Source organism: Plectrocnemia conspersa, unplaced genomic scaffold, assembly GCF_051122295.1.
Source record: "Plectrocnemia conspersa isolate PC_06_02 unplaced genomic scaffold, ASM5112229v1 ptg000002l, whole genome shotgun sequence".
Lineage (NCBI taxonomy): Eukaryota > Metazoa > Arthropoda > Insecta > Trichoptera > Polycentropodidae > Plectrocnemia > Plectrocnemia conspersa.
In genome coordinates, this window is record NW_028277166.1 from 4,933,376 (window position 1) to 4,945,773 (window position 12,398).

The following is a 12,398-nucleotide window of genomic DNA, read 5'->3' on the forward strand; positions in this document are numbered from 1 at the left end:
CACCTGGGGCACTAGACCTTGTGGGGCGCCGTGATACCAAATAAAGGTGCAATATTCACTTAAAATTATCAAACAATATTATTAAAAAATATAATCTGATATTAGTTTTTTATACACTACTGTGTACTCTTTAAATTATTTCAAATAAAAAATAAAAATCTGTCAGTAATAACAACAATATATAAGTATACTTTGCACCTATTTCATTCGATATTTAATTGTCCTACGTATATCATATTTTCAAATGTTCAATAAAAATATTAAATTGGGCATCATTCTATTTGTAGCGTGCAGTAAAAAGAATGATTTGTACATTAAAATATTATAAAACGTACATTAAATAAATATATCTTTATTTAATAAAAACAATTACATTCCTCAATATTTTATATTCAAACCCAAACCTAACATAAACCAATTTATCATTAGATCAATTTGTTTATTTAATTATAAAAGTTATAAAACTATAATCAGTTTTAGAAGTTTTATCATGTAAAGTTGGGTTTAATTAATTCTTGTGGGTTAGGTTTGGGTTTGAACAGCAAATGGACATTTCGCAACTGTTAAATTGCGATTCATATATATTTTAGAGAAGTATGTAATTTTATTAGCGCCTATATTTTTGCTAGTAGATAAAATAAAAATTTACTGGTGAAAATGTATTTGCACTGCACTAATGAAAATATAACTTTACTGAAACATATTCATTCACTGTAACATTTATACATCGCATGTAAATAAATAATGATAAGAAAATTTGAAGTCATAATTTTACTCGCATCTACCAGTTTTACTGGTAAAAATATATATTGACCGATAAAAATATATTTCGATATAATTTCACCAAAATTATTAATTAAAAAAATATTCTATCCTGGTTTTTTGTTTTTCTTTAAGGGATAACGCGATAATTTCTGGTGTAGTGCCAGGGTCATAATTTCAGCTTTTTCCAAGAGAAGGGGGGGGGAGGGCAAAAATTAGGCAGTTATATTTTTTAATATTCTTAGTTCATTAAGATTTATAATATTTCATTAAATAACATTAATTTTTCTGCTCCCCTTCCCCCCAAACGACATTCCTGGCGCGAATGATTCGGTACATTTGGAACATTTTTAGCATTAACAATTTATATGTAAATCACACCAACGCTAGTGTACAGCTTATTTATTTTAATAGACATATATTATATAAAATGCTTACAATAAATGCGCATTTTATTTTATATATTGCTTATTTTAATTGTCCTATATAACAGCGCTATCCAACTGATGGCCCATGAACTTATATTTGCTATCCGCGAACCAAAAAGACATTTAAAAAAATGAGCTAAATAAAAAGACCACTTCAGACATTTTTGTTTGTGTACGGATGCTGGTAGGAGCAAAAAAGGTCACCTCGGACATTTTTGTTCGTTTATGGAGTATAAACGTCAAGTTACATGGAGTATAAAAACAAAAATATCTGAAGTGCCTTTCTTTTCTTTAGCTTCCAACAGCAAAAGACTTTTTGACCACCGAAAATTTTACAGAAGAAAAAATAGCCCACGGACTAAAAAAATAGAAGAACAATTTATCACAATTTTAAAAATCTAGAACGATCAAAATGTGTGCTTCTGCCTTTAAAACAAAATATGCTTTGGCATTTTTTGCTTAGAGGTATTTAAAATTAACCTTTCCTTTACTGTAAAGTAATCTATACTCAGTCGTCTTAATATGTAAATGTCTATAAATATGTCAAATAAAACGTGAATATTTGAAATATTTCTCCGCGATACGCTTACTTACTAAATTGTAATAGTTTTAAATAAAAATATGTATACTTATATAGAAGCATGATTCAAAGTATGAAATGATTGAGTGCTCGAAAAATATTAAAGAAAAATGTTTTAGTCTGGGAATCTGTGACATCTATTTAATTAATTATAAATTATTATGTGTAATATAATTTATAGTCAATATTTGTTAATTTGCAGCTTGTGTTGGTTTTTATTTATAGTGTTTACCGGACTACGATTTTATTACTGTTGCTTTCAAAACTTAAAAAATTGTACACATGAAATGAAAGATCTGAAAAAAGTCTTACGTCTCGATAATTAATAGGTATTCCGAAAAATGACATTTCAATCTATGATTAAGGCAAGTTATAAGGTAGAAAATTAAATTACTAAGCAAATCAAATTCGCCTATTTACGATGAATTTATTGAAGAATGTCTTAAAAGCGTGGCAGAAATAATTTGTCCTAAAATTTTAATCCATGGCTTTGGATGATAGCCCTGATGTTACGATGATAGGGCTCAACTTATTTCGAGAAATTGATAACGAATTTAAATTAACCGAAGAACTGACTTCTCTATTATTACTAAAGGGCACGTTTTTCCACAGATTTGTATGAAGCAAAAAAAAGCAACTTATGCAAGATTTAGTTTAACCATCACATGTTTGATATAGTCACTGAAGGTTGCATAAAAGAAAGTCTAGTGAAACTAGTTATTGACAATGCAAAGAAGATCAAGAAAGCGACGTTACAAATGGACGCAATATCAAAATAAATTTAATAAAAATCAAAATGATTAAATCATTGTTAATTTTTCACCCTGAATAGTCCGGAAAGTAGATACGGAGACACTATGTACTCTACTGCAGTAATGTGATTAAGTTATAAAGTCAAAAGTAAAACCTGCACTTGAATTTGAAAATGGTTGATTTAACATTTCTATCGAATATCATTGTTTATTTAAATGAATTTCACGTACGTCTCCAATTTGAAAATTAATTGAATGTTTCAAACAGCGTCGACATTTTATATTAAATTGAAATGGTGACTATCTGAGAATAAGAACAGAAACTTTGAAACACTGTCTGAACAAGGCTATTCAAACAGCAAACAAGATGTGGCTTTAATTGCTATTTTATCACATGACTTTTGAGTGTAGATTTTAGAAATTCAGAAAACAGCAATTGCATTTCGATATATTTATTACTCTATTCTCAGTTGAAATGGACACGTTGCCTGCAAACTTGCCAGTATAATGTATAGATTTAAAATTAAATATGCAATTTTTAGAATTATTTATTCAAGTGTCTTTATTAGCATAAAAAATAGCCCGCACTCTACGAATATGCCATGTTAGAAAGTGAATAAAATTAAAGCAAAAATTTTAGACGACTATCTTTAAAATACTCTTTGCATTGCTACATACTTTAATAAGCCAGATATTGATGCGCTAATATGTTTTTTTTGTGTAAGAAATAAAGTTGTAATCGACCCGTTTCTAATATGTGATCCTTAACGATTTTTTGTCGGACGATGTCACTCAAAGATCTAAAAGGTATGGACACCTTGTTTCAATCTTGATAATTTAAATAATTAATTTATATATTCTTTATTTGCAAAAGTTTTTTGTATTATACCTTAATTTATTTCATCTTGTAATTACTGTTATTCTTATTTTATATTTTAAATTTATTTTGCAAAATAGAAAATAATTATAAGCCAGCAACTTGTACTTAATTTAAAAATATATATTCTTAATTCCGTGGTAAACGTTTATAAAAAAGTCAATTTTTGTAGAATAATTGTTGCGAAATGGTAAAAATACATGAATTTATTTTTAGCATTATTTATATTTTTAACGATTCCGGTATCAGTAACTTCAGAAGGTAACTTTTTGTGTCAAAGCATATCAGAAGATATTTTAGTTCAATAACGACAGAAAAACTAAAAAGGTTCTTGTAATTTTATCAACTTAAAATGTAGAAGCAAAAAATTGAGTTTTACAAAAAACTTTAGTAACACTAAGAATTTATTTGAACGTAATAAAAATATATTATTCAAGTACCTAAATGTTATATATGTAATTAAGATTTTTGATAAAATTGCTTAGATAAAAAATGCTGTTTTTACCTTTTAATGTGGATTAAGCAAAGATAACGAAGATTAATCAAACATTATCGTCAGTAGTGAACAATAAAAAATGTGGTATTTACAGAGAAAATTTAGAAAGTACATAATGTATTAAATTATGAAATTTTTCTTATCACAATCCAGAAAATGCATTGTTGAAATCTATGAAAAAAATAACAGGTACCAATTTTATCTATCAATGTGAAAGTTAATTGTCTTATCTATACATTTTAATTCAAAAAGCATCTTACAAAAAAAAAGTCGACTTTATCAGTATATCCTTTAAGTTTATCTACATTTTAAGAAAACTTTCTTTTCAGGTAGAAATAACAATTCCCATAATGCATTAAATGTTTTTACAATGCCATTTGTTATATGACTATTATGTTAAAAAAACTAACATTATTTATTACAAATTTAACAATTAATGTGTAATAGATGTATACAATAATAACATTATATTTGTTTTAAGCAAATATGTAACTTACAGATTCTAAATCTAAACAAATAAGGTCAAGATTCTATTTTATAAAATTTCAATTTTTACTTTAAATATAACAATTGACCACAAAGAAATAAAAATGCCAGTATTATATATATAAAAAAACTTTTATTATAAATACAAACTGGCTGCAAATACAATTCCTCTTTTTAGTCTTTTAATGCCTTCGCTGAATTTCACTTCGAGATCTGTATTGCCGATATTTTTAGCAGCCTTATACAGTTGTTTTAGTACTTCTTCAATGTCACGCATATAACGAATCACAGAACCTAAAATTAAAAATAAATATTATAAAAGCATTACAAAAGTGTGAATCGCTACTATTAATTTAACAATTACCTTCATACGCTTGTGTCATGCCACATATTTCTAAAAACGAAGCACCCTTACACCAAGCAATTATAACTTTCATCATGGTCGGATGAAATTCATGCACCGTATCATATTTTTCTAACAAATTTGCTTCATACGATACTTTATTGATGTTCTGTATGATATTCTAAAATAGCACATTAATATTAATAAAGCGCAACTATAAATTATTTTAATATATTCAATAATTACTCTGATGCTCTGTAAAATATCATTGGTAGCACGATCTAGTTGTAATTCTGGATCTGGTTTTTCAGCACAGAACACGCATGATAATAGACCGACACATAGATCTACCGGTATTTTGTTTAAAACACCATTGAATAGTATTTCAGACAATAATAATTCATTTATGCTGTAAATATAATTGTTCGTTATTATTAATCAATTGATACATAAAAAAATGATAAAAGTCTTACTTGAATTCACAAGTAATTCTACCCTTAAAACTGACTAGATCGACTTCGTTACAATAGTCAAGCTTTCTTAGAACTTCTTTCCGGCGTTGCAACTCTAAATCAAAAGCTCCTTGAGTCGATAAAGATTCTAACATGCTATCAATTTCCTCTTCTAACTTCCTCTTTCGCACATAATTCGCATACTGTTCATCTAACTTTGACTTTTTATGAACCGAATGATCGATTAACCTTAAATTTAACGTTGATTAAATTTCTCTTCATAAATAATTATTAAACATTATCATTTCTACTGACTTTGATTCCAAAGCGCTAATATCATCGACTTGATTTTTCAGAAAAGTATCATTAATGTTCATATCTAAAATTGGATGAAGTAAAGGCGGTCCATCTGGATATTGCGTTTTTAGCCTGTTCATTACTTTTGTAAATGCTTTTTGTTTATTCGTTCTTGGCTTATCATATATAGCGACATCGGCCATTTCTGTACTAATTTGATATATGAGTTTATAATCCACTGTGAACTTTTCTACTAAATTGTGCTGTAAAAAAACAAAATAAAAACGTGAGTTTTTTTAGCAATTACATATTGGATAACGCAGGGGTCAAGCTTTCCAAGCTTCTCGAAATTGTTCATATATACAGAACCAATACCTGAGAGCAAAATTCATTATTAATAAATAAATGTTACTGTTAACCCTTTGCGGCACACGAACAGATGCAGCTAGAATTTTTGGGTTTTTTTAGCAGAATGTGTTTAAAAAAAATGCCTTAGATATGTTTAAATTAAAAAAAAAATATAAAAAAAAAAAATTTAAATATCAAAAAAAAAAAAAAAAATTATGTAAGCATTAGAGTAAAAAAATGTATGAAATATACAAAAATCTTTTCAAATTATTATATATTCCAAATCTATACATTTCATATAATGTATATTCAAAAACTAACTTACCTATGTTGATATGGTAAAAAGATATAAACGAAAAAAATTGACTCGAAATATGCACTTTAGAAATATGTCCCAGCAAGAAAGTCAAAATAAGAAACGATGTGTCACACCCGAGCGAGAATGACCATCGATGATGTCGCTCTAAAATTTGGCCAAGTCCACATTGGTGGTTTCATCCGTAGATATGAATGCAAGTCGCGGAAAAAAATCCCAAAGAGGTGGTCTCACCGAGCAACCACTATGCCGGAAAGGGTTAAGGAACATATTTTGAATGTCACTTATATTTAACCTAATTAAAAAATATATTGGATGGAGTTTATAAGAAGTGTATTTATTGCTAAAATGGGAAAAACAGCATGTTGAATTAATTCCAAGCGTTTTACTAATCAGAAAATTCAGTTTACTGCATACAGATTCTTTTCGGTGCCAAAATAATTCCATACTTTAAATACTTCATTCTAGTGCGATTTGATCTTATTGATAATTATGTTCAATTTCAAGAGGTTTTACAATAGTTTTTATAAATTGACATTAAAAGTCAATATTCAAATATTGTTGCTGCATTTTGAGTTAGTGAATGTATTTGAATAAACTCAAAAAAATAGGAAAGTATGAAACATACGATGAGCAGAAATGTAGTAGGTTTATAAAGGCACTTAACAAATCAAACCCCAAGAGAAATCATATTTTACAAATAGACGATTTCACCCAGAAATAGAAATCGTCACAGGCTTTCGAAAACGTAAACAAAAGATTTTTACGAGACACACGTTCATTTAAACTATAAATACTGAGCGGAATATTGTTATACTATTTGTGACGCTCGAATAATATAGTTAGCATGGTTAAAAAATTCTAAGGATCACAAAACCAACCGATAACACTGAAATATGAATTGCTAACCTATAGAAATATACATTAAGGCAACAAATTAAATGGTCAGAATATAATCCAAATTTGGGTCAGAACAAAAATTAAATCTGTCAGAATTTAATTAACAGCCTGGTCATAATTATATGATATTATTCAGGGTCAGAATAAATATCAAATCATTAGAATAAAAATAGCATATGGTCACAATAAAAATATAGGATGGTCAGAATTAAAATAATTGAATAGTCATAATTATATTATTCAGGGTCAGAATAAATGTAAAATGGTCAGAAAAAAAATATAGGACGATCACGTAGATTAAAAAAATATATTATAACATTTATAAATATAAATGGGCAATAAATTATTTATTTTAGAAATATGTTATAAAATATCACACTGTTGGTCAGAATATTGAACACCCCATGAATAACTCTTAACGAATCTATCGAAGATATTCAAAGCGACAAACGAAGCGTGAATAACGATATAGCAGCGGCGGAGAGCACGCTTGGCTTGTTGTGTTGACATCTGACAATGTTGTAAGCCCAACTCAACAAGTTCGCTCTGAAACACCTTGATAATGATAATGAACTGTTGACATGCGAATGACAGATCGACCAGTTGTACCAATTTTCAGCGTTACAGCAATAACTACACTAAAAAATATGATGTCAAAATAATTCTTACCATTTAATATAAATTCTAGCCGCTTATATTCTGACCTTTTAATATAAATTCTGACCACAACCATAATAAAATTCTGATCTGAAAAATACGAGCCATATATTAGTGAGTGAGGATTAGCCATTTAGCCTAACTGGTCGAAATAAACCCATTAACCATGAGTCAAATCCGCTAGCATAAAATATATAAAAGAGGTCGAAAAAACTCAAGACTTTACACACTCACTGATTTTCAGTAGCGCTGAAACCTATATATTGATATACATAAATATATTAATTGTAAAACAAAACTATTATATATATAATACCATACAGCGTCTCGCTGACTGACAGTCACAGCAATTCGGTCTTAAAACTTGAAAGATCTCAAGACATTTATAAAATGTAGGATTTATTTTTAAGTCAATAAATTCAAGAAGCACTAACCTTATTCGGAGAAAAAGGATTCGGCAAGTAATTTGGCAGGTTTGCCCCTTCTTTAACATGTTCTACATAAAGTAATATATCTATTTTCAAATTGTTGTTGTATGAGAGCTGCCGTTTTCCTTTAAATTTTTTGCACCTTTCATTGTCTTCCACTTTCAAAACGATCCCCCAATCATATTCAACAATATCGTTTTTTATCTAAAATATATATTACAATATCAAACTTTTGACTTTAATTATTCATAATACAAAGATCCTAGATTAGCTATCCTTTTTGGGATGTTGATGATCAAAGATCTTTATAAATATTGTTTAAAATCCTGCTACCTTGACTATTGAACCTGGCTTTACAAAATTCAATACATTATTGGGTGTAATAATATGCTTTCTGATAATCTCGTGCTTCTCGTTAATTTTAGATTTAATCTCAAAATATTCAGATACATCTTGATTATGGTCAAATTGGATTGATTGCAGTTCCTTATGTTTTTCTTGTAGTACTGTTCAATAGAATATATTCAATGCATGTTAAGAAGTAATAGTAAGATATTATAAATACTCACGTTTGCGGGTCGCAATTATATTAGTACGATTTTGAAAGTAGAGAAAACTTTTATTGATAAGGTATTCAGGGTTGATCTCTTCCAACCTGAGAAGGTTCAATACCATTCTGTAACTTAAATGAAAGGCAGAGTTCAAAGGATCCGCTTTTCCATTAAGGATACTCTTTACACTCTCACTATCTTTAGTGCCTTGCAGCATTATAACGATACCTTTATCGTCGATACCTCGTCTACCGGCTCTACCGGACATTTGGATGTATTCACCGGATGATATCTGAAATTTTAAGTTTCAGTCAAAACATTTGTCTTAAGCTAATAAAATATAACTCACTCACATATCTATCTTGAATACCGTCAAATTTGGTTATCTCAGTAAATATAACAGTTTTAGCAGGCATATTTAAACCCATTGCGAATGTTTCGGTGGCGAACAAGATCTAAAAGTATTATTTAAGTAAATAAGTTGAACAGATTATAATCATTCAGATATACTTTTACCTTTATCAATCCTTCACCGAATAGAATTTCTATTATTTCTTTGATAATCGGTAACAATCCGCTGTGATGAAAAGCTATTCCTCGTTTTAACATAGGTATTATGTTTATAACGTGCGGGAGATTCTGTTCCGTCGGGTTCAATAAATTGATGGCATTGTTGAATATTTCTCCTATTAAAGCTTGTTCCGCTACTGCAAATTTAAAGTAAATCTTATTATTACATTTTTTTTTAAAAGTATGAGTAGACCTTAAGGTAAGAACATGTTAACTGAAACACGGAAATATAAAAATTCAAATGTCTAAATATCTTCAAATTACATTTACAGCAATCAACATGTTTACAACTTGCGGTCTTCATATATTCAATTTAACTAAAACGGACCTGTAGTAAATATTTGTTCAGTAAACTTCAAGGCTTTGAGTTCACATTCAAGTTTACTGAAACTGAAAACAAGAACAGGACTCCAGTTTAAGTCCATCACTGTGCTTATTAAATTAGTCAGGGAAAATTGGTGTTCAGATGTTTTCTTATCAACGTCTGTCTCTGCCATTGCAAGTTTAAAGTTGTTATCAAGAAATCCGTTCTGCAAAAATTGTTGAGATGAATCACAAGATCTTAAGTAATGATTAATAAAATTATTGAATACCTTTTGATCCATAACTAGATGTAAGTTTAATTGATTAGTGAATATATAATGCTGCAAAGGTGTCGGTCGATGATCTGTATAAACTGTGTGGCAAGGTTCTTTATGAAGAAAAACAATCCATTCGGCAAATTGTCTAGCATTTGGTATTGTAGCCGATAAAAAGACGCAGCGAACATCGTCAGGCAGCAATATGATGCTTTCTATAATATATTTTTTTTATATAACAGACAATATTAGCCAGTGAAAATAAACTGTGATTGGAGAAAAAGCACACACAGTAAAAATATTACATTTTCAAAGATAATATTGTATAAGATTATTGCCACAAAGTCGAGATAAGTCTATTTTATCCTCCTGAAGATTGACAAAGATACTACGTTAACAATTTATTTAGTTTAGTTTCATAAGTTCTCTTGTAAAAGATAATATTTCCTAAGATCTACCTCATAATAGCAATAGCATACTTGCAAAAAGTAAGACGATGACTTAATATTGTACAAAATCTAGACTCGCTAATTTCATTAGCGCTTTAAGTAATTGCAAATAAAAACATTCAAATAATCCATATAATGCATTAAAAATCAACCCAAACTATGTCAAAATTAATCTGCTAAAAGTCGACATCATATACATCAAAACGACTAAGCAAATGCATTAAAAATATTGAACCGAAATTGTGTTAGTAATTTACAATGTTATAGAACTTTAAATGAATTCCGCAGGGACATGTAGAAGAAGCACCGATCAAGCCGCTTGGAAAGATCGTTATTAATGCATTTCATTTAATCGAAACAAATCACATTTCTTATAAATTAAATTTCGTTGCAAATTTTACTTACGCCCAATCAGCTCTAATTGTTTGGTGAAAAGAGACTGCAGATGTTTTGGAAATAAAAGGCAATACTCTGCTTCAGAGAAGACATTTCGATTCGGACTCTGCGGGTTTTAGCAATTGAACAGGATTCAATCTTTGAATTTGATTGAGAGCCAGCCTTAACGGTGCAGTATGCAGCAATAATAAGATATATTCCGATGTGGCTTTTTTATGTGTGCTTTTGTATCACCTAATCAAAAGATACATACCTTCCCAAACCACTCCACGAGACTTATCACGCATGTAGTGAATCTCGTCAAATATCACCCATTTGACTTCTTTCAAGAGCTCCGAGCCCCTATACAACATATCTCGTAATACTTCCGTAGTCATAACGATACAAGAAGCTGTCGGCTCGTTTGTAACATCGCCGGTCATCAGACCGACGTCTTTAAACTCTTCGAATAGCTCTCTGTACTTTTGATTCGAGAGTGCTTTGATTGGCGTCGTATATATTACTCTCTGTTTATTATTTAAAGATAATGCAATGGCGTATCTACAATTATAAGCATACAATAAGGAATAATAAAATGGTAAATATCAAATAATTTTACGATACATACTCAGCAACTACGGTTTTTCCAGCCGAAGTATGAGCAGAGACTAAAACAGATTGATTGTTATCAATACATAATATAGACTGCTTTTGAAACATGTCCAATGGAAAATTGTACTGTTTAGCTGGAGTGTCATCATTCGGAACCAATAGTTTTAAAGGTTTGTCTGGAGGATATGAAACTTGATGAATGCATGTATTGTTTTGAAAGATGGTTTCAATACCCATTTCATAAGTGACAGACGTATCGCTGAGTGAATTCAAAATATCAATATAGTGAAAATAATACAATTATTTTAAAACACTATTCAAAACTTACTCAAATTCTATGTTTCTTATTTTATCATGACCCCATTTTTTCTTCTTTTTCTTTGGATCATATGATGTTTCATCGTTCTTTGATGTATTGAATTTGCTGGTTTCGCCATTATTGCGCGAGCTAAAAAAAATGTATGGTCAATTATGACAATATTTTTAAAAGATATTTTGTAAATTATATGTGCAATATCATAAACATATTTCATACGAATCGCCGAAGCAATCGAACAAATTCTCTAGATTAGCCATGTGGGAATGACAGTTTTTATAGACGGTGCTGCCACTATAAAAAAATTATTATATGTTTTTACCCGATTATCAAAAACATCGAAATAAATAAATTTAAAAAGGTTACTAAAATATAATATTAATAATACATAAAGTATAAGAATTGAAAGTTGAATAAAATAATTATTATTACTGACAATCCTAAAATCTGGGATTTTATTGTTGGTTATGGATAAATAATAAATATGCGTGTAATATGTACACCCAGGCCTCGTATAACACGGTCATATGGCTCCACAAAAACGCCGTGTTATACAAATCCGTGTTGTACAAGGTTTCATACAAAAATATGGTTTGCGTTCCAAGAAAAAATCTAAATTATTTAATACCCTTTATTTCTTAAATAAACAATAAAAAAATATATACATTTTCATATTTATCGTTTTTTTTAATATGTAACATATAATAGATTATTCATTCATAATCGCTATCACTTAAAATTCTATATGTTCGACTCTTTTTCGAGATCGGTTGTAAGTTTTCATCATCAGCGGACTCTTCGACTAATTCTTCTTCATTCAACGTC

At 29.1% G+C, this 12,398-nt stretch overlaps 1 protein-coding gene across 2 annotated transcripts; it reads right to left on the minus strand.

The window, feature by feature from the left end:
• Positions 1-4,497: 4,497 nt before the first annotated feature.
• On the minus strand, positions 4,498-11,884 carry LOC148237420 (exosome RNA helicase MTR4-like). 2 transcript variants are annotated; one of them, XR_015812393.1, is made up of 17 exons: positions 11,793-11,884; positions 11,586-11,705; positions 11,274-11,516; positions 10,920-11,206; positions 9,837-10,036; positions 9,572-9,773; positions 9,190-9,380; positions 9,027-9,128; positions 8,902-8,965; positions 8,692-8,804; positions 8,456-8,628; positions 8,129-8,326; positions 5,492-5,736; positions 5,198-5,425; positions 4,971-5,133; positions 4,746-4,905; positions 4,498-4,675 (listed from the first exon to the last, which is right to left on the minus strand). XR_015812393.1 is itself a non-coding variant. In XM_088204812.1 (16 exons), exons 1-16 carry the CDS (start codon positions 11,831-11,833, stop codon positions 4,518-4,520), a joined length of 2,985 nt encoding a protein of 994 aa, XP_088060938.1. In that variant the 5' UTR covers positions 11,834-11,883; the 3' UTR covers positions 4,498-4,517. The 2 variants fall into 2 exon arrangements, 1 of the variants encoding a protein (XP_088060938.1); XM_088204812.1 differs by having other exon boundaries at positions 8,692-8,965; positions 11,793-11,883.
• Positions 11,885-12,398: the final 514 nt, after the last annotated feature.

What these genes read in the sequence shown, in the direction of transcription:
- LOC148237420 (XM_088204812.1), bottom strand. Translation starts at nt 11,833, where the DNA reads ATGGCTAATCTAGAGAATTTGTTCGATTGCTTCGGCGATTC. An exon ending in ATAAGAAACATAGAATTTGA is followed by an intron (nt 11,517 to 11,585) that starts GTAAGTTTTGAA and finishes GAATTCACTCAG; the next exon opens with CGATACGTCTGTCACTTATG. An exon ending in GGAAAAACCGTAGTTGCTGA is followed by an intron (nt 11,207 to 11,273) that starts GTATGTATCGTA and finishes TTATAATTGTAG; the next exon opens with ATACGCCATTGCATTATCTT.